Source organism: Hemitrygon akajei, chromosome 22, assembly GCF_048418815.1.
Source record: "Hemitrygon akajei chromosome 22, sHemAka1.3, whole genome shotgun sequence".
In the NCBI taxonomy this organism is placed as follows: domain Eukaryota; kingdom Metazoa; phylum Chordata; class Chondrichthyes; order Myliobatiformes; family Dasyatidae; genus Hemitrygon; species Hemitrygon akajei.
The window spans coordinates 10,164,407-10,183,799 of NC_133145.1; the positions used below are offsets into that span (position 1 = coordinate 10,164,407).

The 19,393-nt window shown below is 43.8% G+C and overlaps 1 protein-coding gene across 2 annotated transcripts in view; it reads left to right on the forward strand.

The window, feature by feature from the left end:
• LOC140714971 (ras-related protein Rab-37-like) overlaps window positions 1-19,393 on the forward strand; it is a 387,517-nt gene that overhangs the window by 181,792 nt on the left and 186,332 nt on the right. For both annotated transcript variants that reach the window (XM_073026681.1, XM_073026678.1), the window contains exon 2: window positions 6,116-6,226. In XM_073026681.1, the coding sequence (XP_072882782.1) occupies window positions 6,116-6,226 (111 nt within the window). The remainder of the gene's footprint in view (window positions 1-6,115; window positions 6,227-19,393) is intronic.

Genomic DNA, 19,393 nt, shown 5'->3' on the forward strand with positions numbered 1-19,393 from the left:
ATAGCACACAACAGTTAAAGCGTTCTCAATGTGTGGTGTGTTTAACACTAAACCATGAATTTTGCTGTGCACTAAATAGTTATTTCAACAATAGATTGTTTTTGCACAGAAAGAGCAGATTGGAAAGTAATAACTACAGGTTTTAAAGAGTGACTCCTTGCAGCTGGTAGCAGAGCAGCGGAGATCCCTATTATTCGAGATTAGAACAAATTGAAGTGCAAAAGATTTTTATTTATTTTAATTTATTCTATTTCTCTTTGTGTTTATACTGCAGTTTATGATTCAGAAGTGCTGATAGCTGATGAAGTAGCTTTTCAAATGCAGTTATTGTTGTAATATAAGAAAATAATAGGTATTTGCTTTGCTGACCATTGGCATTATTGGAAGAATAGACTCAGGAATGTAGGGATAGAGCACCTCCAGTTTCACACACATTTCAATTTGCTTTCACCCCTTCATCTTTGAATTTGAATCTTTCGTTTTCCCATCCTCACCTATCCTCCCGCATGTTCTGCCTACTCACCCATGACACAGTTGTAACATGCTTATTTCTTAATTGGGCAGATCATGGATTCGAGTTCCTTTCTGGGAAATTAAACACATAATCCAGGTAGAGCAGGAGGCAAGGGGCCTTGCTCTTTGAGGTACATTTGCACAGATTATCTGCCACAATCACCAGCACGTCACTGACTACACTGCAATACAATTCATTGACCGTGGAAAGCTGACCCATAAAAAGAGATGTTCAAATGAAAGTTTTTGCTTTAATTACCCTGCATCTTCATACAGCTCTCCATGAAGCAGCCTGCATGGATTACCCTCACTAAAGGCACCGTGTAAATACAGGTAGTTCAGTTGCGCTTTGATGGTTTATGCTGACATTCTAAGTGAGTTGTGTACATCTCCTCAGGATTCCACACTCCTATCTAGCTGCCAGACAGGCAGGCTGTTAGCCTGGGTATCATTTAAATTGCTTCACTCTCAAACACTCAACTAGCTGCCCGGGCTCTCCAGGAACTACACTGAGATACTGCTCCCTCCTCACCATCATCTCTGTGAGCGGCTTACTTCATGCCTCTCCTCAGTTAGGAAAAATGAAATGAGATACTCTGTAATAGTGGTCACCAACCTTTTTAAGCCCAAGATCCCCTAGCTCGGCCTTAATGAAAGGCAAGATCGACCGACTAAATCGTTTAGAGAAAAAACAGATCAGATTGTACTTCCAACTTGAGGCCCTTTATTTGGGCTAATTGTATTTTAATTACATAAAATGCTTTTGTCAAACTTTCAAATTAATTTAACCAAGAAAACACTAACTGACATATCAAACAGGCCATAGCGGCTTCGAGCTCATCCAATAACGCCTTGAATAAGCGGTGCTGAAGCGCTTTTGCTTTAATCAAGTTTATCAGTTTGACCACTAGGGTCATTACATGAGAAAAGTCCACAACCTTCCCAGACGAGGCCTGCTGATGAATCACACAGTGATAATCCAGGAAGTCGGGAAAATCAGGGTCATTACGGCACAGTGCTATAAAGCCAACGCGCACACCGCGCATTGCTGGGGCCCCATCAGTAGTAATTGCCATCAGTTTATGAATGGGGATGTCATTTTCACAGACTTTTTTTAAACTCATTATAAATATCCTCACCTCTCATTCTCTCCTTTAAGTGCAAAAGAGTGATGAAGTCCTCCTTGTTGTAAAATCCTGGAAAGCCATTCTGACAAATACAAGCTGAGCTGTTTGCATTACATCCAAGGATTCATCAAAATGTCGTGAAAAATATTCACAGAGTGACAAGTCCTCAAATATTCACAGAGTCAATCCACATCCTCTGAGCCTTCAACCCCGACTTCAGCTCCTCAACTTTCCTGGTATTAGTAAACTGTTACTGAGACACTAGTGTAAGTTTCAGCGGTATGCAAGCTAATGACACCACTGTTTTTGTTTCCCATTTCTTTACATTTGGGGAATGTTGGAATTTAAAGGGGGAGAAGGGTTGTAATGTGAGCATTATAAAGATAAGTTAATACCAATTAGGATCGTGGTAATATAGCAATACTCTCGCTACAGAAACTGTTTGTAAAGAGAGATTGTTCCCGGGGCTGCGGGGTTTTCCTTCCTGTCTTTTCTGCCCGGTGCACATTAGTGAAAACTTCTGTATGCAAATATCGTTTTACCGTCCTAGATAAAGTTGTTCCTTTTGGGCATGAAGTTGTCAAGAGGTCCTTTTCCAAAGTAGAAGTTACTACATATTTGCATCAAAAGGTTTATCAGGTATAATGTATTTGTGTATTTATTTTTCATTTTTTTCGGGATCTACTGGGAAAGTCTCAAAGATCGACCGGTCGATCGCGATCGACTGTTGACGACCACTACTCTGTAACATTATTCATTTGCAGTTTGAATGCTATCCAAAAAGTGAATGGGACAAATCTCCTCCTTCACTAGTACGGACCCAGCCAAAAACTGTAAAAGACCTTGGAAGATCTTGTAAAATACAGGGTACAATGTCCTTTCTTCTGAAGTTGTAACTGCGCAATTTCCATGAGATATGGAAAGAGTGAGGTCTTATTTGCATCCACTCAGCTGATAATCCCAATGCCTTGAAAACCCCAAGGCACTCTACAAGTATGTGAAGAGCAAGAGGATAGGAAGTGAAAGGATAGGAGCTATCAAGTGTGACGCTGGGGAAGTGTGTATGGAACTGGAGGAGATAGCAGAGGTACTTAATGAATACTCTGCTTCAGTATTCACTATGGAAAAGGACCTTGGCAATCATGATTTACAGTGGACTGAAAAGCTTGAGCATATAGACTTTAAGAAAGAGGATGTGCTGGAGCTTTTAGAAAGCATCAAGTTGGATAAGTCACCCGGACCTGAAGAGATGTACCCTAGGCTACTGTGGGAGGCAAGGGAGGAGATTGCTGAGCCTCTGGCAATGATTTTTGCATCATTAATGAGGACGGGAGAGGTTCTGGAGGATTGGATGGTTGCAGATGTGGTTCCTTTATTCAAGAAAGGGAGTAGGGATAGTCCAGGAAATTATAAACCAGTGAGTCTTACTTCAGTGGTTGGTAAGTTGATGGAGAAGATCCTGAGAGGCAGGATTTATGAACATTTGGAGAGGTATAATATGATTAGGAATAGTCAACATGGCTTTGTCAAGGGCAGGTCGTGCCTTACAAGCCTGATTGAATTTTTTGAGGATGTGACTAAACACATTGATGAAGGAAGAGCAGTAGATGTAGTGTATATGGATTTCAGCAAGGCATTTGATAGGTACCCCATGCAAGGCTTATTGAGAAAGTAAGGAGGCATGGGATCCAAGGAGACATTGCTTTGTGGATCCAGGACTGGCTTGCCCACAGAAGGCAAAGAGTGGTTGTAGACTGGTAATATTCTGCATGGAGGGCGGTGACCAGTGGTGTGTATCAGGGATTTGTTCTGGGACCCTTACTCTTCATAATTTTTATAAATGACCTGAATGAGGAAGTTAGTAAATTTGCTGATGACACAAAGGTTGGGGATAGTGTAGATGGCTGTCAGATGTTACAGTGGGACATTGATAGGATGCAAAACTGGGCTGAGAAGTGACAGATGGAGTTCAACCCAGGTAAGTGTGAAGTGGTTCATTTTGGTAGGTCAAATATGATGGCAGAATATAGTATTAATGGTAAGACTCTTGGCAATGTGGAAGATCTTGGGGTCCGAGTCCATAGCTGCTACGCAGGTTGACACTGTGGTTAAGAAGGCATACGGTGCATTGGCCTTTATCAATTGTGGGATTGAGTTTAAGAGCCAAGAGGTAATGTTGCAGCTATATAGAAACCTGGTCAGAACCCACTTGGAGTACTGTGCTCAGTTCTGTTCACCTCACTACAGGAAGGATGTGGAAACCATAGAAAGGGTGCAGAGGAGATTTACAAGGATGTTGCCTGGATTGGGGAGCATGCCTTATGAGAACAGGTTGAGTGAACTTGGCCTTTTCTCCTTGGAGCGACGGAGGATGAGAGGTGACCTGGCTTTTTCCCAGGGCTGAAATGGCTAACACAAGAGGGCACAGTTTTAAGGTGCTTGGAAGTAGGTACAGAGGAAATGTCAGGGGTAAGTTTTTTACTCAGGAGGTGGAAACAATAGGGTCTTTTAAGAGACTCCTGGATGATAAGGACATGTTTGGCACAGCTTTGTGGGCTGAAAGGCCTGTATTGTGCTGAGGGTTTTCTACGTCTCTAATTTGAATGCCAAGTGGTTGAACCTTCCTGACCAGCCTCCCATGCAGGACCTTGTCAAATGCCTTGCTGAAGTCCAGGTACACAACATCCAGCGCCTTACCTTCATCAACTTTCCTGGTAACTTCCTTGAAAAACTCTGTAAGACTGGTTAGACATGACCTCCCATGCACAAAGCAATGCTGACTATCCTTAATCAGTCCCTATATACCCAAATACTCATTTATTTGATTCCTTGGAAAACCTTCCAATAACTTTCCCACTACTGAGGTCAGGCTCTCCGGCCTATAATTTTCTGGTTTATTTTTAGAACCTTTCTTAAACAGCAGAACAATATTAACTATCCTCCAATCTTCGGGCACCTCACCTGTTGCTAAGGATGAATTAACTATCTCTGCTAGGGCCCGGCACTTTCTGCACTTGCCTCTCACAGGGCCTAAGGGATCCCCTTGATAAGCCTGAGGAATTAGTTTGTCTCAAGACAGCAAACACTTCCTCCTCTGTAATCTGTATAGGACCCATGATCTCATCGCTGCTTTGCTTCACTTCTGTGTCTTTCTACTAAGTAAATACAAATGCAAAAAAAAAATCTATTTAATATCCTCTCCATCTCTTTTGGCTCCATTCTGATCTTCCAGAGGACCAATTTTGTCCTTTGCGATCCCTTTGCTCTTAACATATCTGTAGAATCACTTAGAATTCCACTTCACTTGCTCTGCTAGGGCAACCACTTGCCTTCTTTTAGATAGATAGATAGATACTTTATTCATCCCCATGGGGAAATTCAACATTTTTTCCAATTTCCCATACACTTATTGTATTCAAAACTAATTACATACAATACTTAACTCAGTAAAAATATGATATGCATCTAAAATCACCCTCTCAAAAAGCATTAATAATAGCTTTTAAAAAGTTCTTAAGTAGTTTACTTAAATACATTGAGTCCTAACCCCGGCACTTTAACATATCTTACTCCTGGCGGTTGAATTGTAAAGCCGAATGGCATTGGGGAGTATTGATCTCTTCATCCTGTCTGAGGAGCATTGCATCGATAGCAACCTGTCGCTGAAACTGCTTCTCTGTCTCTGGATGGTGCTATGTAGAGGATGTTCAGGGTTTTCCATAATTGACCGTAGCCTACTCAGCGCCCTTCGCTCTGCTACCGATGTTATACTCTCCAGTACTTTGCCCACGACAGAGCCCGCCTTCCTTACCAGCTTATTAAGATGTGAGGCGTCCCTCTTCTTAATGCTGCCTCCCCAATACGCCACCACAAAGAAGCCCTCCTGATTTCTTTATTAAGTGTTCCCCTGTATTTCTTATACTTCATAAGTACCTCATTTGTTCCTACCTGCCTGTACCTGCCATGTACCTCCTTTTATTTTCTTAAACCAGGGCCTCAATATCTCTTGGAAACCAAGGTTCCCTAAACATGTTATTTTACTTTTATTCAGGCGAGTACATGCTTTGTACTCTCAAAACTTCAGTTTTGAAAGCCTCCTACTTAGCAAGCACACCTTTGCCAGAAAACAGCCTCTCCCAATCCACACTTGCTGGATCCTTTCCGATACCATCAAAATTGGCCTTTCTCCAATTCAGCCTCTCAACACATGGCCCAGAACTAACTACCTTTTACCACTTTTACTTTGAAACTAAAGACATTATGATCACTAGATGCAAAGTATTCCCCTACACAAACTTTTGTCACCTGTCCGATCCCATTCCCTAATAGGAGTTCAGATGTCACACACTTTCTCATTAGGACTTCAATGTACTGATTAAGGAAATTTTCCTAAACACACTTGACAAACTATCCTATTTAGTCCTTTTACAGTACTGGAATCAGCTAATGTCTGTCATTATTCTTTTTCTCCACAGACTATACTAGTGGGGGACAGTGGAGTGGGGAAGACTTCATTGCTCGTACAGTTTGACCAAGGGAAGTTCATCCCAGGATCATTCTCAGCTACTGTGGGAATCGGATTCACAGTAAGTTACTGGTTTGGGGTGGTCATTGTACCTGGCAGAGGTGTCTATTTCTTGGCTCTATCCAGCTGTTTTGAGGACAGTGAATGACCCATCTTGTATCTTGTGGGCAAAACTATTCCTCTATTGATTGTTAAAGGCTTGTTGCTGATCTCAGAACGGCAGACAGTTGGTGCAAGTGCAGGGCTGAGTGCTGGGCTAACAGTAACGATAGTAGTTATTGAAAAATAGCTTTTGTTACTGTGATAAAAAGTATAATAAATGTGTATTTATCTTCTTGAGATATGGATGTTATTGACAATGCCAACTTTAAAACCCATCCAGTCATTGTTGAGGGGCTGATGTGATGGCTACTTGAGCTGTTACACCTCATGTAGGGAAGCTGCTCCCATTTTGCATGACATCACATGGTCCAACAGCAAGGAAAAAGTGGTCAATAAATGTCCAGTTCTGGCACATGAATGTGAAGAGAATTGGACCGTGATACTCCCAACCATGTACCGGGCTTGTCCTTGTGGAGTATGGAAGTCACAAATATGGGTGTGGCACCTATCATGGAATACAATGCATTGGAACATTCAGAATTAGATTTATTATCACTGACTTATTTTGTGAAATTCGTTGTTTTGCGGCAGCAGTACAGTGTAAGCAAAGTGTAAAATTTTAAACTGTGAAAATGTAAAAGCATTGAAGCAAAGTGTGTGGAATTGAGGAGAAGGGGGAGTGATAATACGTGAGAATGTTGGTGCATGGGACTGATCAATGTGGAGAGACTAGGGAATGATGAGAAAATGGACAGCTAGATTTGAGGAATAATGTGAGAAAGTGACTAAATGGAGAAATGTGGTAGGTGTGTGAGGTCAAAGGGTCTGGTCAGACTGAGATTAAATTTAAAACAAGAGACAGATCCTCGCTGTTTCTTAAACTGCACGGAGGGCACTCTTAGGTGTAGGAGTCACTGAAACCCAATCAAGATAACGACATTCAACTACAAAGAAAATCATGTCTGTTGGTGGTGGTTACATATCTTCTAGTTAAAGCTGTTCACATCCTGCAGATCAGGCAGCATACAGCATCAGTAAATATCTCATAGTGTAATTAGTACTTACTTCACCCTCAACCAATGTATAGTCCACCAGATATCAAATGGATTAATTCACAAATATCTACAGACCAGACAATCTGATCTGTCTATTGTGTGGTCAGTAGGTACTTGTAGGTACCCATCTTGTACATAACCCCGAAAGTAAAGCTGTCTTGTGTGTATGTATGCCACTGCTGAACTGTTTGGAAGGTGCATTTTAGGGAGTCTTAGTGAGTTGCTTCAGTACTAGACACTAGACACTAGAATACTACAGCACAGTACAGGCCCTTCGGCCCTGGATGTTGTGCCGACCCATATATTCCTTAAAAAAAGTACTAAACCCACACTACCCCGTAACCCTCTATTTTTCTTTCATCCATGTGCCTGTCCAAGAGGGTCTTAAATACCCCTAATGTTTTAGCCTCCACCACCATCCCTGGCAAGTCATTCCAGGCACTCACAACCCTCTGTGTAAAAAACTTACTCCTGATGTCTCCCCTAAACTTCCCTCCCTTAATTTTGTACATATGCCCTCTGGTGTTTGTTATTGGTGTCCTGGGAAACAGGTACTGACTATCCACCCTATCTATGCCTCTCATAATCTTGTAGACCTCTATCAAGTCCCCTCTCATTCTTCTACGCTCCAAAGAGAAAAGTCCCAGCTCTGCTAACCTTGCTTCATATGACTTGTTCACCAATCCAGGCAACGTCCTGGTAAATCTCCTCTGCACCCTCTCCATAGCTTCCACATCCTTCCTATAATGAGGTAACCAGAACTGAACACAATACTCTAAGTGTGGTCTCACCAGAGATTTGTAGAGTTGCAACATGACCTCTCTACTCTTGAACTCAATCCCCCTGTTAATGAAGCCTAGCATCCCATAGGCCTTCTTAACTGTCCTATCAACCTATGCAGCGACCTTGAGGGATGTACGGATTTGAACCCCAAGGTCCCTCTGTTCATCTGCACTCTTAAATAACCGACTATTAACCACTGTACTCAACCTTCTGGTTTGTCCTTCCAAAATGCATCACCTCACATTTATCCAGATTGAACTCCATCTGCCACTTTTCTGCCCGACTCTGAAACATGTTTCAAACATGAGTTCAAACTCTGAACTTCATCTGCCCAACACTTTTCTGCCTCTCTATATCCTCTTGTAACCTTCGACAACTTACAGCTTCATCCACAACTCCTCCAATCTTCGTGTTATCCACAAACTTTCTCGCCTATCCTTCCACCTCTTCATCCAGGTCATTTATAAAAATCACAAAGAGCAGGGTTCCCAGGACAGATCCTTGTGGCACTCCACTAGTCACTGACCTCCAGGCAGAATACTTTCCTTCCACAACTACTCTCTGCTTTTTTCCTGTAAGCCAATTTTTTATCCAAACAGCTAAGATTCCACTGATCCCACGCCTCATGACTTTCTAGATGAGTTTCTCATGAGGGACCTTGTCAAATGCCTTGCTAAAATCCAGGTAGACCACATCTACTACCATACCCTCATCAATTTCTTTTGTTACCTCTTCAAAAAACTCAATTAGGCTTGTGAGACACAACTTTTCCCTTCACAAAACCATGTTGACTATCCATGAGTAGACTGTACTTCTCCAAATGCTCGTAGATCCTATCCTTAAGAATCCTTTCCAATAGTTTGCAGACCACCGACGTAAGACTCACTGGTCTATAGCTCCCAGGATTCCCCCTATTACCTTTTTTTAAACAAGGGAACTACACTTGCCATTCTCCAATCCTCCAGCACCTCCCCTGCAGCCAAAGAGGATTGGAGAATCATAGATCATAGCTAATGCTCCAGCGATCACTTCTCTCACTGCCCACAGCAATCTGGGGTGTATCACATCCGGCCCTGGGACTTATCAATCTTGATGTTTTTAAGAAGATCCAACACTTCTTCCTTAATCTCCACTTTGTCCAGCACACAAGGCCGCTCTACTTCGACCTCACCCTAATCAAGGTCCTTTTCACTTGTGAATACTGAAGCAAAGTATTCATTTAGGACCTCCCCAACCTCCTCCACCTCCAGGCACATGTTGCCTTCTTTATCCTTTAGTAGCCCCACCTTCATTCTTGTCATCTTTTGTTCTTCACATAGGCATAGAACACCTTGGGGTTCTCCTTAATCCTACATGCCAAGGCCTTCTCGTGCCCCCTTTGAGCTCTCCTAAGTCCTTTCTTTAGCTCCTTCCTGGCTACCCTATATTTCTCATGGGCCCCTCCTGCTTCCTGCTTCTTATATCTAACATATACTTCCTTTTTCCTCTTGACGAGTTGCCTCATGTGTTTCGTCAGCCATGTTTCCCTTTTCCTACCATTTTTTCCTTGCCTCAGTGGGACAAACCTATCCTGAACCCAGCTCAAGTGGTCCCTAAACTTCTCCCACATTACTTCTGTGCTTTCACCCTTGAACATCTGTTTCCAATTTACTCTCACTAGTTCCTGCCTCATCCCTTCGTAGTTAGCCCTTCCCCAGTTAAGCACTTTCCCATTTTGTCCGTTTTTATCCTTTTCCATAGCTATGCTGAAGCTAAGGGAGTTGTGGTCACTCTCACCAAAATGTTCCCCCACCAACAGGTCTGTCACCTGACCAGGTTCACTACCCAGAACTAGATCCAGTATGGCCTCTCCTCTCGTCGGCCAGTCCACATACTGTGTCAGGAATCCTTCTTGAACACACCTGACAAATTCAGCCCCATCCTTGCAGTCAGGAGGTGCCAGTCAATATGGGGGAAGTTGAAATCACCCATAATTACAGCCCTGTATTTCCTGCACCATTCTAAAATCTGCCTGCTTATCTCAATAACATTGAATGTCCAGGGTGATAGCTGGATTTCCTCATTAGGTATCATCATTGCTTGGCAGTTATGTGACACAAATGTTACTTGTCAGGACAGACCTGGATGTTGTCCATGCCTTGGTGCTTTTAGTTGTGGACTGATTCAGTATCTGTGGTGACTCAATGGTATTGAAAGTTGTGCAGACATCAGTGAATATCCTTACGTCTGATCTTACAATTGAAGGAGGGTCATTGATGTAGTAGTTGAAGAAACACGAGGGGGTATTTCTTTACTCAGAGAGTGATAGCTGTGTGGAATGAGCTTCCTGTAGAAGTAGTAGAGGCCAGTTCAGTTGTGTCATTTAAGGTAAAATTGGATAGGTATATGGACAGGAAAGGAGTGGAGGGTTATGGGCTGAGTGCGGGTAGGTGGGACTAGGTGAGATTAAGAGTTCGGCACGGACTAGGAGGGCCGAGATGGCCTGTTTCCGTGCTGTGATTGTTATATGGTTATATGGTTGGTCCTAGCACACTACACTGAGGATCTCCTGCAGTGATGTCCTATGCTTGATTTGATTCAATCCAATCACCACAACAATCTCCCTTTGGGCAGGGTATGGTTCCAACCAGAGGTGTCTTCCCCCAGTTCCCTTTGACTCGTTTGCTACAGTCCATTGATGCCTTGTAGGTAGTATGCCACAATCCAATTAATACATATCATACAGTCCAGATCTCATCAAAACTTACTGCACAATTGATCAATGTGTAAACCCCAGTCCAGCAGTAATTACTGCTGCTACATCTATATATCAGTGTATGGTATTGTCCAGTCTCTACAAACACTATTTTTGGAGCAGTATTTACAGTTACTCAGTCTGTATTTTATATCTGAAGCTATTCAAGCTTAATGGATCATATGGAGTTGAAGATGAAGGAAAGTTTAAGAAATGAAGTCCAGAGTTTAGCACTTCCGCAGTCAATAGTGAAGTGAAGAAATAGAGACTAAACCACGTTTGCAATGCAATTGAATTCTTAAGTAGTTAAAATAGATGGGGATGGTTCTGTAAAATTCTTCAATTTTTTTTCTCAGTCTCACCACCAGGCAACGAGAACAAAGTTCAGGCATTTACTTATAACTCCCACACTCCGGTCATCTGGCTGTACCCAGTCTGCGGACATAGTTCCAGTTGTGGAATGATCAGACATGCTGTAAATGACTAATGCTGCAGCTTTGTAACTCATTCTTTTGTCACTGCTAGAAAGTGTCAACCAAACAAACTCACACATCTTTCACTCAAAAACTGTAAGTTTAACTGGAACTGAAAGAGAAGAAATTATGAAAGTAGATATTCCAAGACTGAACCTTATCTGACAGCACGCTAAAAAACAAGTCTTGTATCCCAAAGTGAGTCATAATTGAATGAAGTACTGTATTTTGCCTCAAAGCTGTTTGATATGTAAATGATGTTGAACATTTACTCATAACTAGATGCTATACACAGACTGAACAAGATGAGTAAGTACTCAGAAACAGAATTAGGTTTATCATGCTGACATATGTCATGATGTTTGTTGGTTTTTGGTAGCAGTACTGTGCAAGATATAAAATTACCATAATTTACAATCAGAAAATATATAATAAAGCTATAGTGCAAACAAAAGGAGCAAAATAGTGAAGAGGTGTTCACGGTTCATGATCCGTTCAGAAATCTAATGTCGGGGGGAAGAAAGTGTTCCTAGAACATTGAGTGTTGGTCTTCAAGCCCCTGTACCTCTTCCCTGAAGGTCATAATGAAAAGAGGGCATGTCCTGGATGGCAAGAGTCCCTAATGATGGATACCGCCTTCCTGAGGCATCGCCTTTTAAAGATGTCCTTGATGATGGGGTGGTGTGTGCCTGTGATGGAGCTGGCTGAGTTTACAACCCTCTATATCGTTTTCCAATCCTGCACATTGGAGCCTCCATACCATATGATGATGCAACCAGCCAGAATGTTCTCCATGCTACATCTGTAGAAACTTGCAAGAGTCTTCAAGGACAAACCAAATCTCCTCAAGCTCCTAATGAAATACAGTCACTTTGACCAATTCGTTGATTCTGACATGCCATCAAGATCTTGATAGATATTGACACGCAGGAAGTTGAAGCTGCTGACTGAAGTGTGTTCTCTGATGTCTCCTTTCTCCAGTCCACAATCAATTCCTTAGTCTTACTGACGTTCAGTGCAAGGTTGTTGTTGTGGAACCACTCAACCAGCTGATCTACCTCACTCCTGAACACCATATGAGATTTTGCCACAACACTGTGTCATTGACAAATTTATAGATAGCATTTGGGCTGTACCTATCTACAGTTGTGAGTGTAGAGAGAGTAGAGCAATGGGCTAAGCATGTATCATTAAGATGTGCCTGTGTTGATTGTCAGCGAGGAGGAGATCTGCACTGACTGTAGTCTCTTCATGAGGAAGTCAAGTGGCAGAGGGGGAGATGGAGGCCCAGATTTTGAAGCTTGTCGATTAGTACTGAGGGATGATGGAGTTGAATGCTGAGCTGTAATCAATAAACAGCAGGCTGACAGAGATTTTGTTGTTGTTCAAGTAGTCCAAGACCAAGTAGAACACCAGTGAGATTGTATCTCCTGTAGACATGCTAGCTGGTAGGCAAATTGCAGTGAGTCCAGATTCTTGCTCAAGCCTTGACCAACCTCTTAAAGTACTTCATCTACTTCATCGCAGTAGATATGAATGCCTGGGCAATATTTGCTGAGGCAGCTCACCCTGCTCTTCTTGGACACCGGTGCAATTGATGTTTTAAAGCAAGCGGGAACCCCCGACTGTAGCAGTGAGAGACTGAAGATGTCCTTGACAACTCTACAGGTTATCACTGCCCTGCCAGGTACAACATCGGGATCCGACACATTGTGAGGGTACACCCTCTTGAAAGATGGTCTGACATCAGCCTCTGAGACAGGATATCACAGGGCACCAGATTCTGTAGGGATTCACAGGGATTGTAGGGCTATAGTTTAATTCTTCCTTTCAAAGTATGCTCAAAAGGCTTTTAGCTTATCAAGGAGTGAAGCATCACAACCATTTATGATATTAGGTTTTTCCAAGTTACTGTCCCATCCCACCATTCAAATGAACCTTCTCCATCTAGTTCACAAGGACGACGCCTCCAGAAGTGAGATGAGATAAGATAGATGATGGGGACACGCGACCCCAGGAGATACATCAGTCTGGTACCGTGCAGGGAGCTTGATATAAGGTCTTAATGGAGGATGAGCCCTTACATCAGTTGGATACCATTACTGCACTGAGTCCATGTGCAGTATGGACTGATATGACTGCACAATGAGAGCATGTGGCATGCAGGAGATGGCAGAGACTGAAGTGTCTAACTCTCACTGGAGGGTGTGCAGAGACGAGCAGACACTTTGCATATATGGGATGTACTTGTGCGCGTGACAATAAATTCTGACTTTGAAATCAAACCCAAACCCTTCTGCCAAGTTAACTTCCTTAAGCTGCAAGTCTCAGTTCCAACCTCTAGGTGGCTCGCATTTAACAACACAGGAATTGTGTCAGCAGTGGAGCTGTCTCGCGACAGAGCTCAGAATTACAATTTTAGCTGAAGTCAAATAAAGAGGAGTCAGGAAATGTAGAGGTCGCCTGACCCAAAAGTAGAGCAGAAGAGACAATTTAGCAATAAATGATAATTTTGCCTATAGACAGAAAAATAACAAGCCAATAGGGGCCACAAAACATGAGAGAACAGAAACTAAACACAACAGGCATCAAGGTAAACTTTAGGCAGGGAGAGTGAAAGCTCAGAGCAACTAGTTGAGGCTGGTTCAATGAGTGAACAAGAACTGTGAATGAGAATTGGGATTAAATAGGCGATGAGTCTGGAATGAGTGACAGGTGAATTCTGACAACACACACAAACTGCTGGTGGAACACAGCAGGCCAGGCAGCATCTATAAGGAGAAGCACTGTCGATGTTTCGGGCCGAGACCCTTCGTCAGGACTAACTGAAGGGAGAGATACTAAGAGATTTGAAAGTAGTGGGGGGCAGGGGAAATGCGAAATGATAGGAGAAAACCGGAGGGGGTGGGATGAAGCTAAGAGCTGGAAAGGTGATTGGCAAAAGTGATACAGAGCTGGAGAAGGGAAAGGATCATGGGATGGGAAGCCTTGAGAGAAAAAAGGGGGGGGGGGGAGCACCAGAGGGAGATGGAGAACAGGCAGAGTGATGGGCAGAGAGAGAGAAAAAAAACATACAACTAAATATGTCAGGGATGGGGTAAGAAGGGGAGGAGGGGCACTAACGGAAGTTAGAGAAGTCAATGTTCATGCCATCAGGTTGGAGGCTACCCAGCCGGTATATAAGGTGTTGTTCCTCCAACCTGAGTGTGGCTTCATCTTGACAGTAGAGGAGGCCATGGATAGACATATCAGAATGGGAATGGGCGTGGAATTAAAATGTGTGGCCACTGGGAGATCCTGCTTTCTCTGGCGGACCGAGTGTAGGTGTTCAGCGTAACGGTCTCCCAGTCTGCGTCGGGTCTCACCAATATATAAAAGGCAACACCGGGAGCACCGGACACAGTATACCACACCAGCCGACTCACAGGTGAAGTGTCGCCTCACCTGGAAGGACTGTCTGGGGCCCTGAATGGTGGTGAGGGAGGAAGTGTAAAGGCAGGTGTAGCACTTGTTCCGCTTACAAGGATAAGTGCCAGGAGAGAGATCGGTTGGAAGGGATGGGGGGGACGAGTGGACAAGGAAGTCATGTAGGGAGTGATCCCTGCAGAAAGCAGAAGGAGGGGGGAGGAAAAGATGTGCTTGGTAGTGGGATCCCATTGGAGGTGGCGGAAGTTACGGAGAATTATACGTTGGACCTGGAGGCTGGTGGGGTGGTAGGTGAGGACAAGGAGAACCCTATCCCGAGTGGGGTGGTGGGCAGATGGGGTGAGGGCAGATGTGTGGGAAATGGGAGAGATGCGTTTGAGAGCAGAGTCGATGGTGGAATTCTACAGGTGAATTCTATTAGCTGGGTGGAGAGTGGGACATGCCTGCCTGTGTAGGCCTGACTCCTGATGGCCCAGGATGATCCAGATGGGTTCAGTGGAAATCATAAATGAGCACTGGATCCAGGATGTATCTGACAGCACCAAAGACTCCTCCTCCAGGCCATACCCTTCCCAGTTGACCAGCTACTGTGCACCTTGCCCATGGCGATGTAAATCCATCAATCAGCAAACTGTGTACACTGAACCATCTTCCACCATCATAGGTCCTGGGCGTACAAGCTCAGCTGGATTGAGTGGTCCATAGTCAATGGCTTGACATAAGACATGTGGAAGGCAGGTGGGATCTTGAGGGATGGTGACAGCAGGAGATTGTAACTGACTCGATTGAGATGATGGGTGATCTGAAGATATCAATGAATTGGGGCAATAGCTTGTGGGAGTCAGTGCACAGGGGCAAATCTCGGGTGGACAGCCAGAAATGTTCCCCAGGCCAACTAAGCATTGACAGCAGCTGGCAGTAGGTGTGGATGGCAGCTAGAATGGCCTTCCTTGCCCTCCTCCACTCCAGCAGAGTGGTGAACCAGGGCCCTGGTGGACAGAACTTCCACCTTGGGGAACGATGGGGGTTGGTAGCCACGAAGCACTTCAAAGGTCATAACCCTTGGCAGAAGAGAAGTGTAGAGTATGGGACAGCTCTGCCCAGAGCACATACTTTTTCCATGTGGAAGGGTTAGAAGCGATGAAGCATCATAGAAACTTCTCCACTTGCTGATTGTCTCTTTCTGACTGACTGCAGATGATAGCCAGAGGACAGACTCACTAAGGTGCAGAGGAAGCTACAGAAGGCTCGCAGGAAGCAAGAGGTGAATTAACCATAATAACAATTACAGCACGGAAACAGGCCATCTCGGTCCTTCTAGTCCGTGACGAACACTTACTCACGATTACGAATTGTGAGCCCTGGTCTGAAACAATGTGCCAAGGGAAGCCTTAGAGGCAAACTACATGTTGGAGAACCAGGTCTGCCATCTCAGCAGCTGAAGGAAGCTTAGGGAAGGCTGTGAGGTGGGCTGCCTTGGAGTACTGGTCCACCATTGTCATGATCACCTTGGCCCCATTGGAAGGTGACAAACCTGAGATGAATTCCATGGCAATGTGTGATCATGGATATCGAGGGACTGGTAGGGGTTGCAAGAGCCCAGAGGCACAATGAGTGGAGGAAATGGACCAGGTACATTGATGGTAGGCAGTGATGAACTGTCATATATCTATGATTATGATGGGTCACCAGAGTCGGCACTGCAGAAAATCCAGAGTTTGTCATATGACTTGTTGGCCAGAGAGGGGTGAGGGGTGAGGAGTGGGTCCTCTGGAGTGTTCAGAGTGCACGGACACGGGCAGGCGCATACGATTGTTAGGTCTGTCAGCCAGAGCAAGCTCATGCTGTAGGGCCTGACAGATCTGGTTCTCAAGGTCCTAGATGATCTGAGAGGATGGAATAATGGACTGAAGGTCAGATGCCATTTCACCTGGGCCAAGCTATCGTGACAGGCCTTATCCAGGTCGAGAGGAGGTGGTGAAGTTGAATTGTTCAATGAAGAGGTCCAATGAGTCTAACATGGGTTGAGTTGGCAGGTTTGTTGTATGAATATGAGGTTCTGGTGGTCAGTCCAAATCAGGAAGGGCTTAATGTTTTCCGTCAGTCCAAGGCCCATTTAATGGTGAGTAGCTCCTTCTGTACTACTCCTTAACAGAGCTGTGCAAGCTTAAACACAAGGGTGTGTCTTTCCGCCCATTCCTCGCAGGGAAAAGATGGCCCTGGTACCCACTTCAGATGCATCCACCTCCACCACAAATGGTCTGGAGGGGTTTGCATGTCGTAGTGTGGATGTGATGATGAAGGATGTCTTGAACTCCTTGAATGCAAGGTCCACAGCAACGCACCAGGTTATCCAACAAGTAGGTGACTTGGTGAGGGAAGTGAGAGGAGCAGCAATTTGGCCGTAACTTCTGATGATACAACAGTAGAACTTAGAGAAACCCAAGAAACATTGTAGTTGTTTGAGAGTACATGGTCAGGGCCATTCAACGATACTGCACATTTGCTTTAGGACCATGGTTATGCTTGTGGTGAAATGACATAACCCAGGAAGGAAATGACTGGGGTGTGGAACTGTCATTTTTCTAACTTGCAATACAGTTGGTTTTCGAGGAGACCATAAGACAATAAGACAAAGAAGCAGAATTATTCCATTCAGCCCATTGAGCTCTCTGGCATTCCATCATGGCTGATCCCAGATCCCACTCAACCCCATTCACCTGCCTTCTTGCCATATCCTTTGTTGCCCTGACCAATCAGGAAACTATCAATTTTCACTTTAAGTATACCCACAGACTTGGCCTCTTCAGCTGCCTGTGGCAGAGCATTCCACAGATCATTACTCTCTGGCTAAAAAAAATCCCTCCTTAACTCTGTTCTAAATGGTAGCTACCTCAATTTTTAAGCTGCGCCCTCTAGTTCTGGATACCCCCACCAGAGGAAACATCCTCTCCACAACCACCTTATCTAGGCCTTTCAACATTTAGTAGGTTCAATGAGATCCTCCTGTATTCTTCTCATTTCCAGTGTGTACAGACCCAAAGCTGCCAAACGCTCCTCATTTGTTAATCCCTTCATTTCCAGAATCATCCTTGTGAACCTCCTCTTGACTCTCTCCAATGACAACACATCCTTTCTGACATATGGAGCCCAAAATTGTTGACAGTACTCCAAGTGCGACGTGACTAGTGTTTTATAAATGCTCAGCATTATCACCTTGCTTTTATATTCTATTCCACTCGAAATAAATGCCAATATTGCATTTGGCTTCTTTACCACAGACTCGACCTGTAAATTAAACTTCTGGGAGTCTTGCACGAGGACTCCTAAGTACTTCGGTACCTCTGATGTTTGAATTTTCTCCCCATTTAGATAATAGTCTGCACTATTATTCCTTTTATCATACATTTCCCAACACTGAATTCCAGCTGCCACATTTTTGTCCATTTTTCCAATTTATCTAAGTCCCTCTGCAATCACAAATGCTTCCTCAGCACTATCTACCACTCCACCTATTTTCATATCATCCACAAACTTTGCCACAAAACCACCAATTCCACTATCTAAATCATTGACAAATAATTGTAAAAGTATTGGCCCCAATACTGACCCCTGAGGAACACCACAAGTCACTGGCAGCTAACCAAAAAAGGCTCCATTTATTCCCCCTCACTGCCTCCTGCCTGTCAACCATTCCTCTATCCATGCAAATATCTTTCCTGTAATGCCATGGGATTTTATCTCGCGAAGCAGCGTCATATGTGGCACCTTATCAAATGCTGTCTGAAAATCTAAGTAAATGAATTCACTGCCTCTCCTTTGTCCACTCTGCTTGTTACTTCCTCAAAGAACTCTAACAGATTGGTCAGGCAAGATTTCCCTTCACAGGAACCATGGTGACTTTGAATTATTTTACCATTAGTCTGTAAGTACCTCAAAACCTTATCTTAATAATGGACTGCAACACTTTCCCAACTACTGAGGTTAGGCTAACTGGCTTATAATTTCCTTTCTTTTCCCTACCTCCTTCTTAAAGAGTGGAGTGACATTTGCAATTTTCCAGTCCTCTGGAACCATGCCAGAGTCAAGTGATTCTTGAAAGATCATGACCTATGTATCTGCTGCCTCTTTAGCAACCTCTTTCAGAACTCCGGGACATGGTCCATCTGGTGACTTATCCACCTTGCAGTTTGCCATGTATTTTATTCCTTTCTCCTGCTCCCTGACACTCACAGACCTCTGGCATGGTGCTGCTGTCTTCCACCGTGAAGGCTGATGCAAAGTGCATCCGCCATTCCTTTGTCCCCCATTACTACCTCACCTTCCTTTTATCCTTTAACTGAAAAAACTTTTAGTATCCTGCTTTATGTTATTGGCTAGTTTCCCGTCATATTTCATCTTTTCCCTTCTTTTGGCATTTTTAGTTACCTTTTGTTAGAGTTTGAAAGCTTCCCAATCATCCAACTGCCCAGCCACTTTTGTTACATTGTATGCCCTTTCCTTGGCTTTTACGCAGTCCTTAACATCCCTTGTCAGCCACGGTTGCCTATCCCTGCCATTTCAGAATCAGAATCAGGTTGATTATCACCGGCATGTGTCATGAAATTTGTTAACTTAGCAGCAGCAGTTCAATGCAATACATAATATAGAAGAAA